The 19,335-nt window shown below is 40.8% G+C and overlaps 2 protein-coding genes across 2 annotated transcripts; one reads left to right on the top strand and one right to left on the bottom strand.

Moving 5' to 3' along the window:
* The first annotated feature begins 2,537 nt into the window (after positions 1-2,537).
* dgcr8 (DGCR8 microprocessor complex subunit) lies at positions 2,538-13,297 on the top strand. The gene is made up of 14 exons (XM_056420064.1): positions 2,538-2,644; positions 3,048-4,033; positions 5,550-5,712; positions 6,432-6,574; positions 6,823-7,318; positions 7,445-7,642; positions 8,011-8,112; positions 8,392-8,490; positions 8,564-8,646; positions 8,824-8,924; positions 9,511-9,617; positions 9,765-9,892; positions 10,674-10,787; positions 11,467-13,297. The coding sequence occupies exons 2-14, from the start codon at positions 3,350-3,352 to the stop codon at positions 11,548-11,550; spliced, it is 2,502 nt and encodes an 833-aa protein (XP_056276039.1). The 5' UTR covers positions 2,538-2,644; positions 3,048-3,349; the 3' UTR covers positions 11,551-13,297.
* Positions 13,298-13,515: 218 nt separating this feature from the next.
* Positions 13,516-18,962, bottom strand: trmt2a (tRNA methyltransferase 2 homolog A). The gene is made up of 12 exons (XM_056420066.1): positions 18,894-18,962; positions 17,680-18,336; positions 17,238-17,346; positions 16,212-16,393; positions 15,970-16,084; positions 15,750-15,865; positions 15,503-15,614; positions 15,216-15,338; positions 14,908-14,983; positions 14,435-14,551; positions 14,261-14,357; positions 13,516-14,150 (listed from the first exon to the last, which is right to left on the bottom strand). The coding sequence occupies exons 2-12, from the start codon at positions 18,321-18,323 to the stop codon at positions 13,991-13,993; spliced, it is 1,851 nt and encodes a 616-aa protein (XP_056276041.1). The 5' UTR covers positions 18,324-18,336; positions 18,894-18,962; the 3' UTR covers positions 13,516-13,990.
* Positions 18,963-19,335: the final 373 nt, after the last annotated feature.

The raw sequence follows: 19,335 nt of genomic DNA, 5'->3' as shown, positions 1-19,335 counted from the left end.
CAAAAAGACAACTGGTTCTTCCTCTTACCGTTTGTATTAGTTCTACTTCCTGTGTTTCTGCCATTTATCCACACGTTACTCATACAAGTGTCTGGACGCTAATTCAAAAAGGAAAATATTCACACTTACAAACTTAAAGAAGGATGTTGGGTGGTTTTGAAAACTATAGCTGCTTAATGCTAATATCTAAGATATATTATCAATTTATAGTAGTGCGCACTTCTTCCTCGACTAAAGGTTTTACATAGGGATATTTCCAAAAATCAGTATCAGAACTGTTTTTTGCAAGTATACAAGTAATTTGGCTCAGTGAATAGTGCATAACAATAAACAGTGCAATAGCATGAGACTATTTTGTAATAGAAAATATGGTAAACAAACATAAGAGTACGTTAAAACAAGTATATTATTAAAGTGTTGTGTATGTTAATAGAGAAAATATGTACACCGTGACACTTTAAGATATAGTCCTGCTGATGTCTGAGTCGGTGGGGGTCCCGGGATTTATTTATGAACCTAACGGCTGATGGGAAGAAAGTGTTCATGTGGAGGGAGGTGTTGGTTCTGATCGACCGCAGCCGGAGCCTTCGGGAGCGGACTTTTTAATAAAACACACAAAACAATGCGGCAGCAGTCCGCCGCGACATCGTTCTGCTACTCTAAACCATTTTGTATGAAGAGTGTATTTCAGTGAAAAAATAAGTTGGTTAAGTCTTCAGGTGCCTGTAAGAATATAAGAATATACACTTTTATTAATCCCCAAGGGGAAATTAGTTCTCTGCATTTAACCCATCCTTAGTTATTAAGGAGCAGTGGGCTGCGGTGAAGCGCCCGGGAAGCAACTGGGGGTTCAGTGCCTTGCTCAAGGACACTTCGACTTGCAACTAATGGGGAGAGCGGGGATCGAACCCACAACCCTGCGGTTGCAGGACGGCCCTCTTACCCCACTGAGCTAAAGCTGAAAGCAGAGAATTCCACAATTAGTATTTTTTTCATTTGATCTACTGTCAGATGTTGAGGTTTGGTATAGCCACAGGGTATAGTCCCAGTGTACCGCACAGTCATAGTAGGAAATGTGCACGTACAAATAATGAAATGAATTATGGCTAAAATCTATTTAGCGTCTGGTTTCTGGGTCCACAATAATGTGATTAGTAAAACATGTTTTTCCTACGAAAAGTAAATCAAATTGTATCGTGATTTAACTTTATATCAATAGATAACAATAATTTCAGAAATCATCTCCACTATTCATTATTATACATCACTATTTTTAAAATACATTAATTTAGCTGACTGAGCTACGACACATTTACTGATCTACTGTTGGTAAGTAGGGACCCCAACTGGCAGGTTGAAATATTGCAATGCACATATTCCTTCTGCCCCTCATGGCTTTAGGATATCACAACTATAACCACACACACACCGGTGGGGACAACACAAAAGAAACCCAGGCTGTGTTTATAAACACCTTCGCAGGGGAAGTGTACAGATATTTTGTCAGCGTGTCTTTAACAACATGACCTGTCAGGTGAATGCATACCTGACAATAATAAAAGTACATTTGTAACTTAGTGAATACTGTTATGTAGGTTGGTAGAATTTGTAGAAGGCTCTGGTTGAATCCTCAAGTACAGACACACAAAGCTAAATCAGCATCCAGAGCAGAGGAGGAGAGGCTGTGGTTGAGACACTGACCAACCTTCTGACTGTTAGAAAAAACATTCATGAATAAAAATGGCATTTTTTAAATTTTATTTTATTAGATTGGATTCAAATGTGATTTGTATGACTGCTGTTGTTAATATTACTGCAGTTGCTCTAAAAAGTATATTTAATTATTAATTATAAATAATTTCAAATTCTGTTCTGAAGTTTTCTGCGAAAAAAGATTCTAGATCTGTTTAAAAAAGCAATTATTAAATCATGAAAAAGAACGGAGTATTGATAAGAACAGCTCCTTGTCGTAATAAAATCTTTATACTTTCTCTACCACATGGCCACCGTAGTTCCCCAACACGCTTGAAATGGGAGGGATGAACGGAGGGGTATGTTGCTGCTTGCAATCTGCAACCTCAACACAAGATGCCACTAAATATCACAGTGGCCAATTTAAAAAAAGCAGTTGTAACATAACAAATGTCAACAAGGCAGTGTAGCTTTTTCACTTACTAATCCTTAAATATTAGCAAATCACTTCTGAGAAAAAAAACACGAAATTGATAGATCTAAATCCTTATTTCATATCGTAAATCTGTGGATTAAATTACTACTAATCATCACAGATTGCAATCCTGTCTCTTTTTTTGTCCCGATCTCTACCAATATCTATGCATGCAAATTGCCCTGCGGGTGCTTCCCGGAACTCATACGCTTTGAACTTCCCTTGACGCGACGCTCTCTTTTTACGGCTCTGGTTGAATCGCTCAAGTCGCCGCTGTGGAAGAACCTTGTGATTGGCCCGCTGATCGGTCACTCATACAACGTCGGTGCTGGGAGGTGGGACTTTAATAGCTTTGCCGCTAGGTTTTCTTCAAGATGGCGGAGCTGCAGTTGAGGCAGTGTGGTGATGCGTCGAGAATATAATAAATTAGAAAGGTAGCCCGGTGCCCAATATAAGACAGTCGTGTCATATTTATCGGTGAGTATTTCTGCAATAAACTGTTGTCGGACTAGCTTATCAGTTTTCCTGTCGCGTAGATCTGTAACGTCACAGCCGTATAAGTGCTTGCTAGTGTATTAGCATAGATGTTAACGATACCAGCGGCCCGACGTGCAGCTGGAGACCGAACAGATGCGCAAGAACGAGGTCCCTCACTGTTATATTTTAAGATTAATTTGCTTTTTATTTGAACTCTGATGTACGTTAATCATGTTATCAAGAAAACTGAACTGTCACGGTTACGTCCTTTTGTTTAATCTTCTTCCTAGTTCGTTGCCTTTGTTAATTATCTTGAGCTGTACGTCAATAACGTTATTCCTGAAGTTGGACTAACTTAACTGATGTCTAAAGTTACTCTCACTGGTCCTTGTTCCCCCTCTAGCTTCCAGAAGATACCAGTGGAGGATGATCAGTGCCTAGATCCCATATTAAGCTGAATGCATTGTGATTTCCAATAATTGAGACAGTGATTCTGAAAGCTGTCTACATTAATGAAAAGAACAATGTAGTCCGCTTAGCATTTTCACCTCTGGTACGTGGTCAAGAAAGGGATGTGCTTCTACATGCGTTCTAAAAACTTGAAAATTGAAACTTTAGATGAGAAGAGTTTGTGAATAGGTCAGATTTTAGAATACGTTACTAGTTTGTTTAAATTGTAGTCTATTAAAAAGAAGAAGAAGAACAATGGAGATAGATGATGTGCTACCCCCTCTCCCCTTGGAGCCACCTGATGATTTTGGTCAAGATGAGGGTAGAGCACCTCCACCACCTCCCCTGCAAACGTCCAGTGACGCAGAGGTAATGGACGTTAGCTCTGGTGGTGATGGATACACATGTACCCCAGAGGACGGGGAAGCCAATCCGCAGCAGCCCCTCGGCAAGGGATCTATAACTTTCTATAACCACCTCTCAGATGAGGCTAGTCCCAACCCACCGTGCCCCAGAACAGCCCGCCACGCTCCCCAAGCCACCGGTTTTCTACCAGACCTCAAGCTGCTCAGAGATGTTAAGATCCGTGTAAGCTTCACTGAAAGCAGCAATAGCAAAGACCGGAAGGTTTTGTACACGGGTGAAGGGCAGGAGAGAGGAAGTGATGGTTTAGACGGCGTTAATGGTGAGTTGCGTGACTCAACTAGCGAGCAAGAAGCAGCTGAGGGAAGCTTTGGAGCAGGGACCATAGCTGACAGAGGATCAGAGGAGGTAGAGCTAGACCTGGAAAATAAGGTAGAGTTTGCTGTCCTGGATGAGTTGGATGAACTCTACGAGAACTTCCTGGATAATGACGACGCAGAGCTTGGAGGCTTTAAGTCTGAGGTCATAGTTCAGCAGGAGCAAGCAGATGAGGAGGTCGTGACTTTCTCCTATGAGGTACGTTGGTTCTTTTGTCTGCAGTAACCTTTGTCATTATCAGTTCCACACCCATTTTGCCCTTAACAATCAAACAGAAATAATGTAGGCCTACTATAGTCCAAACAAGAGAACTGTAGTAATAACATTGTCATTACCTTTCTGCTTTTGTGTCAATGAGACAACTGCGATTTCAAAGCAAACACAGCAGCAACAACAACCAAGCTTGTTCAGTCAAAATAAAAGCAATGCATCATACAGAGTGGGCCATGAGAATAACACGTAACAATAATAGTTATATTGCTGCCCATCTGTAAATGTCACATAATTGGATTGGGGAGAACATCGCCTCTGACGGAATAAAATTCTCATTATAGCTTTCTCGTAAAAAAAACATACCGATGTCAAAATTAAACAGATTAATAACTTCCTGCACCATGTCTTTGCACTAATACCTGGAGACACCCGTACAAACCAACACACAGAATGGATTTTAGTGGGAATGCAGCTCAAAGGAAGCCAGTAACGATGACAGTTGGTGGCATCCGTTTCATGATGAAGGGGTTTGTTAGGATTATTGGTGGATTTCTAAATTAAAACCAGCAACCTTGTTGCATCTGCTAAGCTGCCCCCACCCCTCCCTGGTGTTGGGTCACCCACATTAAAAAACACCTGTAGCCATGCAGATCCAGTTAGTTTTATTTATACCTCTACCTCAATACAATGCAGTTGAATGACATTGGATTTTTGGCCTTCAAAGAATAAAAAGTACATTTTGAAAATCTCAACAACCCCTATGCTTTCCAGAAACAATGTCCTGGCAACTAGATGATTTAATAACTCACAAGATGCTCAGTGCTTGAGAAATATTTTCTATCAAAGTACAAGCTTCGTGTAGTATTAAATAATATACGATGCTTGTTGATGGACAGTTAGCATGTGTCACCTTTACCATTTTACTGTGGTACATATAGGCCGGGTTGTACGTTTATAGTTAAGATATTGGGCAAACGGTAGACTTGAAATGGAAGAGGATATTGTGAATCATGTAGTTTATATTACATGGAGCTAAAACTAAGAACAAATACTATTGGAATGATTTATTGATTTTAATATTGCGACACAAACTTTTTCTGCATCATTATGTGTGAGTGGTTAAGTCAGCATCAAATTCATCACCAGACATTTAGAGACATTTTTGTTTAATTTTTTTGCTTTTTATTACTTAATTGAGGTGCTGAAAGAGGTTAGTGACATTTTTGTACGTCTCATTAATTGCAGAGTTCTTTGTTTATTCAATAATAATAATAAAAAAAGATTGATGAAAGCTGCTCAAAATATATTCTGTTTTTAAAGTCATAAGTAGTTTACCTTTATGCCTCAAAGTGGCACTGATGAAATTCTTTATTGTGGTGGAGTGCCGCACGGTTTTGTTATTTAATCCAATTGTTCACTTTATGAAGTCTCATCACACCCAACTCCCTCTTAAACCAGTGACCCATCCTTCTCTCCTGGCCTTAACCATTGACTCTTCCAGGAGGAGTTTGACAATGATGTTGATGCGCTGCTTGAGGAGGGCATGCCACTCCCAAAAAAGATGCGTACATCAGAGGACAATAATGGTGGGGACAGTAATCATCCGTCAGATGGTGAAGAAGGTGTTCAGCCCATGATGACCAAAATTAAGACTGTCTTGAAGAGTGAGTGGTTGATCCGTCTGTTTTAGGGCTGGGTACTCGCTAGGAATTGTTAAATGTGGTTTTAGTACGATGGGGCACAATTAGATATAATATTCTTCATTATAAGATGGATAGATACTTTATTTGTTTGTTGCAGCAGCAAGCATGGTTACAATATATACAATAATTGCACATGCGTGTTGCATCTGTTAAAAATTAAAGGATGGTATTGTGTTAATAATTTTTCCGCATTGTTGCTAGAGATTACAATTCAGGGTTTACCCGGTAAATTGGTTAACCATATTCAGACCTGCACAACTGCAATGGACAACCGAGTAACCCTCCTTTCTGTGTTGTCGTGCTCTGAAATAGTATCACAATCGAAAAGCACACGCTGACGGCACCTTTGACATATGCACACTGGTGTTGGTCAGGTGGTGAGACGTCAGACACTACATTCAAGGACCCACTAAACTAATCGGGTTTGAAATCCTAATGGTAAAGGAATAAACTATAGTCTGGAACTTTTTCAAAACTATAGATTAGTGATCAAGTAATTGATTTAAAAAAACATTTTACTTTACAATTTTAAACATTAATTTCAAGCCTTAAAAATCTTTTTTTGCGGTAATGCATACAATTATTTTAAGAATAATAATTTAAAAAGTTTCCCCCCAAAAGAGACTGTGTTGTAATTGGTGGCTGCATTTACATTCTCTCCCCCCTCCCCCCTGTGCCAGGTCGTGGGCGTCCCCCCACCGAGCCTCTACCTGATGGGTGGATCATGACATTCCATAACTCGGGCATTCCTGTCTACCTGCACAGAGAGACCAGGGTGGTTACCTGGTCCAGACCCTACTTCCTTGGGACTGGCAGCATTAGGGTAAGAAGCACTAGTGTCATGTCTAATTATTTTTCCACACTGATATTTTTATAAGTGCATCTCTCTGTCAGAACATAATTATTTTGCTCCTGCTGTTGTGGTCAGTTTTCAGCAGCTGCCTCATAATATCTGATTCTGCCACTGATGACCTCAGTCATCTTTTTTTAAGGTCAAGGAAATATTCCAGCGTAGTTCTTGAAATACCGTTAACATTTTGTTATGAAATTTGATCTTGTTTCTCGATACAGAAACACGACCCTCCTACCACCAGCATCCCTTGCCTACACTACAGGAAAATGAAGGATCGTGAGGAAAAGGAGCTAAATGGAGGGGTGACGCCCAATGCAGAGGTGACGCCCAATGCAGAGGTGACTCTCAATGCAGAGGTGACGCCCAATGCAGAGGTGACGCCCAATGCAGAGGTGACTCCCAATGCAGAGGTGACGCCCAATGCCAATGCAGAGGTGGCACCCAATGCCAATTCTGAGGTGACACCCAATGCAGAGGAGTGTCCTGTCCAGCCCAGCGACGTGGCCAATGGTGAAGAGGGAGCAGACAAGTCAGATGCTCCCACTGAGGAGAAGGACAATGGCCCTCCCACCAGTGTGGCTGGCGGTGGGCCAAATAAGGAGAATGCAACCAATAACGGCCTGCATGGTAAAATGTCCCACCTCTTTAACTTTGCCCACGGAGCCTTAGGACAAGTCAGAGCCAAGGTGGAGGTGTGCAAGGACGAGTCCATAGGTAAGGGCTTTCTGTTTGTACTGGTTCAGTGAGAGACTTCTAAAAGGTAATTGTTGTGGTTTTGCTGCTGAAAGTCGCCCCGCTGTGTTCCATTGAGTCATATAACTTGATGAAACCTCTCCACAGAAATTGAAGAGTTTCGTCTGTACCTGGTAAAATGCTTTGACTTTGAACAAGTCACCGTGAAGAAGTTTCGTACCTGGGCTGAGCGAAGGCAGTTCAACAGAGACATGAAGAGGAAGCAGGCGGATTCGGAGAGGCCTATCCTGCCTGCCAACCAGAAACTCATCACACTGTCAGTCCAAGATGCACCCACTAAGAAAGGTGGCGCTTTTATAGATTCGTGTTGATTTTTTAAGAGGAAGGCAGGTGTAACTTTTCATTATCAGTTCCCAATGAAACTATACAAAACAAATAATGTAATATATTGCCTCTGATATGACTTGTACGTTTGTACCATAAAATAAATGGCTATGAAAAACATAAATGTATGTTTGGATTGTGATGAACCTGACAGGGATCATTTTTATGATGTTTTGCCCGTCAGACTGAAAGTCACACTGCGGCAATGTAGTTAAAGTAAAAACTAATTGTAAACGTACCATCTTTAGCAAAACCGTTTTAAAGATCTATTCTCTCAAAGCTGTTTTTTCACAGTTTGTTGATGTATTTCTTTTTTTCTATTGTAACAGAATTTGTCATCAACCCGAATGGGAAATCGGAGGTTTGCATCTTGCATGAATATATGCAACGTGTCCTAAAGGTTCGACCTGTTTACAACTTTTTTGAATGTGGTAAGTTCTTTTTTGCAAGTGTCCTTTGGGAATTGAGATATTTTTCAAGTCCAATGTAACTCTTGCTTTATGAGCAATGAATTGTAATAGAAAAACTATTTATTGTGATGTGTAAATCTGCTCTGCTCATTTGGTTGTCCTCTACAATCCATGACTCGCATTTCCATCACTTTCCTTGAGACATGTCCACACACAGTTGTTGCTGTTGCCTCCTTGTACATTAGAAATGTGTTGACTGTTACAAGATATCAACTCTAAGTGTATTTGTGTGGCCCATAGAGAACCCAAGTGAGCCCTTTGGAGCATCAGTCGTCATAGATGGGGTAACTTACGGCACAGGAACCGCAAGCAGTAAAAAACTTGCCAAGAATAAAGCTGGTAAGTTCTTTTTATTTAGTGTGCGTGTGTGTGACTATTTTTGCTCTTACTGGTAATTTGGGTTCAACTTCAGCTCGAGCCACACTGGAAATCCTCATCCCTGACTTTGTGAAGCAGACCTCGGAGGAGAAGCCTGTTGAGGGCGATGAACTGGAGGTATTTTCTCCTCTGTTTTCAACATGTATGTTTTTTCAATGAAGTGGAACAGCGTAAGCTAAAGTGTGTTACCCCAAACCTGAAGACAGGATTCTCATAACAATTGTTGCCAACGGTGTATGTTTCCCTTGAACGTTGATGCATCTTTGGTAACAACGCGTGTCCTCTGCTCCACAGTATTTTAATCATATCAATATAGAAGACTCGAGGGTGTATGAGCTGACCAACAAAGCAGGACTACTTTCGCCATATCAGATTCTTCATGAGTGCCTTAAAAGGTAAGAGCTAAAGCATAATGCCACCAGTAAAGAGAATTTCATATTTGTGTGATTTTCTTAAGATTATGTCTATAATTAGCAGTTGAGCTTAATCTGACGCACTATTACAACTCTGTTCATTGCATTGAACAAAAGTGATATTATTTAATTCCGTATCGATACATAGGAATTTGCTCTGCTGTTGGTAAATGCTTTGTTTGCTTTGCCGGGTAGAACCGGTCCTTGTCGCCGGTGTTTAAACCCGCTGGTGGCAACAACTCAGCCATATTTTCACTCTGCTACTTAACATTTAAAGGGATCATTTTTATTTATTTTTATTCAGTTGCGTTTTATGAGGTGGTGATCCATGGTCGGTCTATGACCTGTACATGATGGTGGTCGGCATGACCCCAGCTTTTAGAAGCAAACGGGACATCGTGGTGTTACAAAAGCTCATTCTAATTCACCCAAGTCGCACCAAAAAACTAAAAGATTGGAGGCAGCAGTAGACCACATCAAAAGCTGTAACCTTTTTAATAACCTGTTCTGTGACAGCCCTGCTGGCTTGTAGTTGTATATGTTTTAATGTATTGTGTCTTTTGTTTAGAAACCATGGAATGGGAGACACGAGCATTAAGTTTGAGGTGATCCCGGGGAAAAACCAGAAGAGTGAATACGTGATGACGTGTGGGAAGCACACCGTGCGCGGCTGGTGTAAGTCGACCCGAATCCTCCTCTCCCCACATAATGAGACTGACCCGGTCCGCGCGTAGCGCTGACGAGATGGTGTTCCTTTGAATTACCGTGTGGAACGAACATGCATGCAGCTTTCAGTGACGCGTGTTGTGCATGTGCCACCAGGCAAGAACAAAAGGGTTGGCAAACAACTAGCGTCTCAGAAGATCCTGCAGATGCTTCATCCCCACGTGAAGAACTGGGGCTCACTGCTGCGCATGTACGGCAGAGATAGCAACAAGATGGTCAAGAAGGTAAGTGCTCTCCTAAACACTTATCGTAACGCTGTGGCCATGGAAAACTTTTAAAAATAAATCTATTTCTTAACTTTCTGTTTTATGTTGAGCTCTATTTACAGTGGATATTTATGTTTAAATATCTTAACCGGATAAGAGATCTGATTATGAGTATCGTGGACACTTGTTTTCCATCTCGCATAGTGCCGTTTGCTAATAAACAAATTAAGTTCAACGGTTAAACCCTGAAAATAAATGAAAATGTTCTGAAGCATAAAACCCTCTCTGTAGTTACTGGCAGCTTTTTAAGTGGCAGGCTTTAAGATTTTAATTTAAAGACTTGTCTGTCAAGTCATTATCACTAAAGGAGGTAACTCGATGTTGCTTGAGCCTATTGCGGTATTAATATGCATGTGCAGTATGACGAACCGGGTGTCTGTGGTGACACTTCTTGGGGGAGGGGGAGAACAAACAAAAATTGAAGTATGCACATAATTCTAAAAACGTGAAAGCTCATGTATCCATGCAGACCAATAAACGTAATTCTTTAAACATTTCTTGCAAAACAATTCCCATTGTTTTCACTCAAAGGTTTGTCACTTTAAATACGGGTTGATTTAGAATTTATTTTAAGATTTCAGGAAGGAATAATCTGACTATTTGAGATGTACCGGCCATTAGCGTGTGAACACGTTGCCTTGTTTACTTCACCACGAGGACAACGGTGGAAATGTGAATGTTGATGCCCTGGTAATGAAGACGGCACATCTCAATGACTTTTAAAACAAATGTTTTGCAGGAGAGCTCTGACAAGAGTGTGATCGAGCTCCAGCAGTATGCCAAAAAGAACAAGCCAAACCTTCATATCTTAAACAAACTACAAGAGGAAATGAGGAAACTAGCCAAGCATCGGGTAAGAATTGTTCTCTTTTGTGTAATGTACAAATGTACTTTTAATTCTACCCAGTGTATGTTATCTTCCATAATCACATCTTTATTTGACATTGATTTCAAACATGTGTGAAAAGTATAGTAAAAGATCAAAGTAGACATTTTCTCATAAAAGCACAGGTGTTACTAATAGCACTAATATAATGGATCTGATTGTCCCAGTAAGCTGTGACTGAGCCGACCTTCACAATACAATAGCAGGACCCTGAAACTGAAGCAGCTAAAGAAAGTTCATCATACATTTGATGATTTTACACCTGTGCTTTTCCTACGGTGTCGTGTCAAAAGGCCTAGTGTGAAAAACTATATTAAACCTTTGTAATTTTTTCAGTTCAGGAATTCTCTATTTTAAGATGAGAACCATAGGGGGTTTACTTTTTTAGGCGGAAAACAAGGTGTTTGCTCCACATATATCCCAGAATGTTATTTGGGCAAACAGTAAATCTGCCGGGTCTCAATTAGTCCTCTTTATTGAAGCTACACTTGAGGCTGAGGAGACGGGTGCATTTTTACACGACGTCTTAACGAGCATAGCCGTCGGTCAACATGACATCGCCACGGTCAAGATTTGTATATTTGAGAAATGGATTGAGCGTACTTATTTTTAACAACATGGTGACGCTATTGTATTTCTGCACCAGGAGGAGACGAGGAAGAAACCCAAGATGACCATAATGGAGTCTGCCCAGCCAGGGAGTGAACCCCTCTGCACTGTTGACGTCTAAGTCTCGAAATCACTGATGAACCACGGCACTGAAACCCAGTCACTGTCAGACACCACACCCCCACCATCCATCTTAATTATGCATCACCGAGATCTAATGACTATTTAGTTACACGAGGACCAGGCAGCGACAACGGCTGGCATCCTTCACCCATGTTGTTGTGTTCGGCTGGTAAAGTAAGGGGAGGTCTAAATGCTCGAACAAACATTGGAGCAAATATCGTCTACCTCTCTGGATGCTGCCACGTTATGGCACGAGAAGAAATGAAATAGCCCGGGCTGCAGAGAAGGAAACATGAACCACATCAAAATAAAATGCATTCTTCTTTGACAGCAAAAGCCACTACACACCTTTTTTTATAATTTAGTTGTGAAAGTTGTTTTTTTAACAGTCAGAGTACCGGCACCTATTAGTTTAGGTTTTTTTCTTCAAGTATTTGAAAGGGACTACTAGTGCTTGTGTATTTATACCATTCATTTTATTGGGAAACAAAGTTACTTGTTTATTGGGTATTTTAATGGTCGGTGTTCTGGATATTTTGGGTAATTAATACAAAATAGGCCCTTCCCCCCCCTCAGAATGGACAGCTGCTGTCTTGGTTTGCACGTTTAGAAACATACGTTGTGAAGTGATGACTTGTTATGCACTTGTCCTGTCAGATATTTTATGTTGACTGATCTCGTTGGTACAGGACTCACTGCGTTTGGGATATTTAAAGTGAGTTGCATTTGGAGGTACCTGTTGCCTTTTTTCTTCTTCTTTTCTTCCTTCACGCCCTCTTTTGCTTTGGCAATACGAGGATGAGACCTCCTGCTGCCCATTACAACACTGCAGTAAACCCAAGCACAGTACTAGAATATGTTGTGGACAAATGTTAATTTCTTTAATGCTCTTAGTTTGTGCTAGCTTGTTGTTAAAGTACTAATGCCACGCACACCAACTAACCATTTGGTAGATTTCAGTTGTGGTGCCCTTAAGAAATCATGTTGCCTTAGTTAATCCATTTCATGAAGGGCTCAGAGTACAATTCATTGGACCTAAAATACCCTTCAACAGGAAGTGGAAAGACCAAGCCCCCTTTACCTGTTGAAGCATTTGTTTAGCCAATTAGAAATGTGCTGGAGACGGCCTCTAAAACATCAGCTACTAGAGGGAAAATGTCTCCAGCATGTGCAGATTTTTTTAAGACGTGTCTTTAATGGAGTGTGTATTGTTTGTGCGTTTGCCATCATAGTTACAGTATTTTCTGACCACGTAGAACGCATTTTTATAAAAAGCAGCCTTTTAAAATTTACTTGGTACACTAACGTGAACAAAATGCGATCAAATGGTTTCGTCCAACAAGCTGTTGAAAGTATGTATACCAAAGCTTACAGACAGTCTTATGCATTTTGTAGAATTAATGTTGCAGTAGGAACATCTAGAGGAAAATACATAGACCCACTACTTGCAGGAACAAAATAAACTGCTGTGCATCCTTCGTCAAGTATTTGGCCTATGTCGGATTTTTTTCTTTTCTTATACTAAATGTTCAAAGATGTTAAAACAAGACTGATTAAGAATGTGCTTTCCCCTCTGAGTTTGTTTTTTCAAAGTGTGTCAGTGTGATATAATTCCTGCTTTTACGTTCGTTCAGTTGTACCAATAAATTGTTTGAGATGTTGCTGCTTAGAAAATGAAGTATGTATTGCAACCTGAGCTCCATGATTAGCGATATGTTATGCAAATAAAATGTAGTGTCTAGTAATTTGAAATCTTAAGTTTTCAGTCAAAGAATTATGCAACCAGAGAACTGAGTTGGCGTGTTAATAGGTTGAGTTATTTATTCATTCCATAGCACTCACTAAACTCTTCAGCCGGAGACGCTGCGTAATCAAGATGGTAACCTATTTTTGATAGACGCATCGGACTCAACTTCTGATGGGTCTTGATGCTCAGTGAACCAAATAAGAAGGGAAAAAAGCCTCGTGTTCACACCAGCTTTATTTGATGCATTAATAGTGCATTACAAAAGACTGGTGAGGGGTACATGTTTTTAGAATAGACTGACCCTTTAAAATTAAGACTAAGGCTTTGCAGATTACTTTACCAACAGGAAAAACTGCTTTCAACATACATTTCAGGACCGGGCCCGTTTCTAAAGTTAAGTGCCCCAACCCATGATACTATATAGTATGCCAGAACAGAGTTATGTATTTTCTAATACATAGTCTGTCAAATTCCGTGTGCATGATGACGACCTTACTGCATTTTTTTCATATTTGTATTTGCAGTCTCAACACATGAACAACATTTCGTCGGGGCTTTTCAACACGTGGACAATATTTCCAAATAGCATTCTTACTAATATGACCTGATGAAGTGGAAAGTCCTTTTTTTTTTTGGCAGACTGCATTTTACATACTTAATAGTATAGTGTGGATATCAGAATGTCTCTTCCTTATTGCTTGCTGGTCTGCTGTGGCTGGGAGTCGTAGTCCACCCTCTCCAGCAGCAAAAGCATCTCCACATGGATGGTCTGAGGGAACAGATCCACAGCCATGGCCCGAACCGGACGAAATGGGGCCCCGTGAACTCGCTTGGAGGGCGCTCTGCACAGACTGAAAGACAAAAGGTTTCAACATAAGATTCACCATTGCATAGCATTGGCCACCTTTAAAATGTACATCATGACTTCTTAAAAACAGCCAAAATAAAAACAATGGCTCACTCGATGAAGTTGTTCATGGCAGCCTTCGCATTGCATGCCACGTAAACCAGCCTCTTCAGATGTGCTGCCCTCCTGATGGCAAGTATGACCTTGGAATCTGTTTGATAAAGACAAAAACTTAAATATGAACAACCCTGAGGTGAGCAGCATTCATAGTTTTGACCGTTTACTCACGTAGGCCGGCCCTCGGCGGATCCACAATGACTGTGATGTTGGGCGACACCAGGGCATTGAGAATGTTGGGGAACACATCCTCAGCTTTTCCACAGTGAAACTCGATATTAGTCAGACCTTCAAATACAAACACATGAAAAACTGGTCAAAACTAGAATTACTGCAAGTTTTATCATATTTAATGTGACATTTTCAATTAAGTTTTTTTTCTTCTTTAAACCAGGACTGCACAGTACTAATCGACCTACAGATTGTAATAATTAAAACCATCTTCATGACCTTTATGCTGTTTACACAACATTAAATAGTAAAACATAAAATACTTTCTACAATAAGTTTGTTAATCATTAATCTCAAGGTAAGCTGTTCAACGAACATCTATTCATTTAATTACCAACCATCCTACATTTATGAACAGTAACACTTCATACATAGAATCACTGGCGGTAATTGGATGCCATCTGGTCTCTTACCATTGGACTTTGCATTAACTTTGGCATCCTCCACGGCTTCCTGGCACATTTCGATTCCAATTACCTTCTTTACTCTCTAAAGACAAAAGTGAACAACGATGTCAAAACCTGCCAGAACCACCATTTTTACAAAAAGAACATTTCAGTTTTTTTGTATCTCCAATAATCGCACAAACCCTGATAACTGTTTAAAATAACACAGAAGTTGCTGTATGCGAGAGGAAGATAGGACTTGAATGCATTGTCAGAATGCTATTATTCTTTGTGCCATTACAAAAGTAAAATTATTTTCCAGACAACAATGTCACCTTTGCCAGAGAGATGCCGATGGTCCCCGTCCCGCAGCACACATCCAGCACCGTGCTGTCCTGGTCCAGCTGGGCCCATTCCCCCACAGCGGAGTACAGCACCTCTGCAGCTCCTGTATTCACCTGCCAAGCAACACAGGCACGTTTCACTGGCAGTTGTCTCCCCAAGGCAGACGCCACAGCTGGAACCAGAACACATGAGTGTGTTGTAAAAAGACAATATAAAACACCAAACAATAAACACACAATAATAACTTTTCTCTGCATTTGCTGTAAATCTTTCTTACTTGGAAGAAGGAAAGAGGAGATATTCGAAACTTGAGACCCAAGAGTTCCTCATGAATGCAGTCCTCTCCAGCCACCAGCTCACAGGGCAAGTCCTCGAGGTTAGGAGAAGTCCTAGGAAGACAAAAACTCATTTATATTTTTATGGTCTGCTCGCTGCCGTTTGTCCTGCATTTGTTTTCTGTTACCGTCGGTCAACTTGGCCACCGTGACTAATTGAGCATCATGATTTTTTTTTTCTTTTCTTACCTTTGACCCTCTCTGACAAAGTAAAGAGAGGTTACTCCGCTGTCTTTACCCTCTCCTTCTGTAAAGAACTTCTTCATGGAGCTCTTTAATGCATCGACTTCCTCCGCTTCAAGTTTCTAGGGCGCCGTTAAAAACACGTGCGAGGCATCAAAAGAAGAAACTCAACTGTGCGACTCCACGATCAGAAAACAGGATCACGCAGAGAACAAGTTCTGCTCACCTGCGGGTTGAAGAACGCTACAGCCATGGCTTGTTTGGTCCTTGTAGTCCGGACGGTCAGCTGCTTCCAGTGTCCTTCATAGGTTTCAGGACTGTACACAGAGTACGGTGTTGTTCTATATGAAAAGTAATTGAGATTAAATTCAATGGGGGGGATGTGTCCAATGTCTGTCGACTTGATTTGTTTTTTTGTATGTCTCATGTCAATAAAACCCTTCAAATAATTAATGTTTAAGTAGGTACCTGATGAACTTCTGAAACGCGCTGACCACACTCTTGGCCTCGGCTGAGACGTGGCTCGTCTCACCTGGCCCCACCACAGCACAGGAGCCGCCTTTATATTTTCCCAGGCGGAAACCGATGGTCTTATCCTCGCCATCGGCGCCCATTGAAATGAGGAACTCGCACTTGTTTCTGTACTCCGTCTGCCATCATACAGGAAGATAAATATGAACAAGATTACAGAGATTGTAGACGCTTCTGCATTACAAGGTGCAAAACAATAGTTTTCTTTCAAAATCGAGATCTTAAGTGTTACAAAATATAGTGATTCTTCTGCCGACTAGATCCCGCCTGCTTTAAGATACTAATACCGAACAGTTTATATACAGGGTGCTTACACATTTTGACCAATGGATTTCCATGACTTTTCCAAGACTTTAAACCAAATTTCCATGAACAAAATTAAATCTCGGTATAAACATGAAAAATTTAGAAAATGTTGCCTTGTGTCGCCTTCAGGTCAATTTGACCCGATTCAATGTTTAATGTCGGTGTTCTTTCGGGAGTCAACAAACAAACATAAAGTACCTCACACTTGGAAAACAATATTAATTCTAATAATTTTCTGGAGATTTTAATAGCTGGGGTCATATTGACCTCAAGGGTAAAATATGTTAGTAAATATAAAGGTAACAGGAGGGTTAAACATTGAATCGGGTCATATTGACCCGAAGGCGACAGGAGGGTGAAACATTGAATCGGGTCAAATTGACCCGAAGGCAACACAAGGGTTAAGAGCGTACGCCGGCTTATATTTTGAGCGTCTTTCTTTAAAAAACATATTAATTATTTCAAACTCGGTGTAAATGGACACGTGATTATAACAAATTTCCATGACTTTTCCCAAACTTTTATGATTTAAGTTTTTGCCATGACTTTTCCAGACCTGGAAATGACCATTTTAAAATTCCATGACTTTTCCAGGTTTTCCATGACCTTGCGAACCCTGTATATATATATATTGAGACCCAACATGTAGATAGATACCTGTGTAGGAGATGGCCGGATAGATTCCAGAGAACAACACATGTTGTTGTACTTCCCTTTCTGTGCAAACAGCCATGGCAACATGGCTTTGTTGGTGCTGCCAATCTCTCTGAAAAGGCAACAGCGTAGGATTGATGAATATTTTGATGGCAAAATGCCCACACACACACAACTTTTTTGGAGTTATTCAGTACAACTATAATGCCTGAAACAATAACAGAGGGCTTTAATGTGATGTTCTAAATACTATTGTTCGAGTGTTTCACACAATGATAAGAATAGTGATGGTAGTAGAGCCGTTAGGAGCTTCCACACATATGGTATTAACCCTTCAATAGAGTACATTAGTTAAAATTATAGTGTTGACACTGCAGAGCAGCTATGGACATGCTTGGTGCCACATGCATGAAGGAATCAGATCGATATAAATGAAACCGCTCACTTGGCCAGCCTCTTCAGAACCACCACCACCTCCTGCTCCTTCATCTTCAGCTGCTCCTCGTAAGGCACATTCCACAGAGGAGTCACCACGTTGGCGATCTGGACACTGAACGGCTCCTCTTCCTCATCCCTTTCGGTTCGCTTGGATGGGGGCTGCCCTCCCACGACCTCTCCTTCCTCCTGCTTCCTCTTCCTCTGGATGGGGTCCTCTTTGGGCTTGGCCAGCCTTACGCTCAGCACCTGGCCTTTCCAATTCATGCCATGAACCATCTTCATGGCCTTGTCACGGTCTTCTTCATTCTTAAAGGTGACGAAAGCAAACGTCTGCTTGCCAAACAGCTTGACTTTGTGCGGGTTGAGGCTGTGTCTGGCCAGGAACTTCTTCAGGTCGTTAAAACCAGTGAACTTGGGTAGATTCCTGATCTCCACTTTGTAGATCTCAGATGTGAAGAGTTCCTCTTTGATGTAACGGTACATGTCCGGGTCAGAGGCCGCCTCGTTTCCCCCCTCAGCTTTGTCGTCGGACTTTATGCCATCGTTGTTGGAGACCTGAGGGAGGTCATCAGGAGTCTCATCGTTTGAAGGTGGATTCTTCTCGTTTGAGGGTAGAGTATCAGCCACTGGGCCGCTGCTAACATCTGCCATTACTCTATTGATGCTGAGAACATAGACAATCCAATAAGCAGAATGATACTGATCTTACATCCAGAAAAGACTAAATATATGTGCGGGAAAAAAAAACGTGTTTAAACAGTCTCGTCAACGTCACCAGACATTCGTTTGCATTTGACTTGTTTTGTTGTTACCATCGAATGACAGCTGGACAGGTTGTGCTCAAATATCAAGCTTGATTTGGGAGACATTTGTAATAAGGGCCACAATTAACTTTACAATCTAAATGCAACGGGGACCATTTAAAATGAACGTTTACAGATTTTAATTGCTTTTCTGCAAGTGCATGAACTGCTTCTCCGGACTCTAGTTGTCTGTACGTCATGCCACAAGGTTGTATTCACTTCCACTGCTTAAAGAGGTCTCCAATGTTAGCGAAAGGCTCAGGTGGCAACTAACATGCACTGAAGTTGCCTTATTCCATGTTAAAGGAAAACGCCATTTCCTATTTTAATAGCTAACATCTTACTGTTTCTTGTCGTGCTAAATATCAGCAACGGCCACAATCAATTGAAGTCAAGATAAGGCATTTCGTGTACCTACCTTCTTTATACTCAACTTCTAATTTCACTCTCACAGAAATGTACAGGGCGCTGCCATGTTGCTTTAACCACGTGCAGCGGAGACCTCTGAACTCATTTAAAGTGGTAGTCGCCTTTTTGAAAAGGTCCATATTATTCAGTGGGAAATGATCGGCCCTTTTTGGTACTTTAAATATCCTTATATTTAGTGGGATTCCGTTTTAAGGATTTCTGTTTCTCATTGAACAATAATTGTATTAAATCCATTTAACCTTTTTTTATTTGGGAACATGTTTATTTATTATTTATTAAAACTGTACCTACCAATTGCACCACAACAGCACATTGTAAACGGAAATTACAGAGGATACAAAATGTAGTTCAGGCACTTAATTATTCAAACTATATTGTGCTTAAATGTTGCATTTAGTGAATACACGATATAATATATGGATATAATATCT

This window comes from Pseudoliparis swirei, chromosome 7 (assembly GCF_029220125.1).
Source record: "Pseudoliparis swirei isolate HS2019 ecotype Mariana Trench chromosome 7, NWPU_hadal_v1, whole genome shotgun sequence".
NCBI lineage: Eukaryota > Metazoa > Chordata > Actinopteri > Perciformes > Liparidae > Pseudoliparis > Pseudoliparis swirei.
This window is presented reverse-complemented; position numbering and strand designations above follow the sequence as displayed.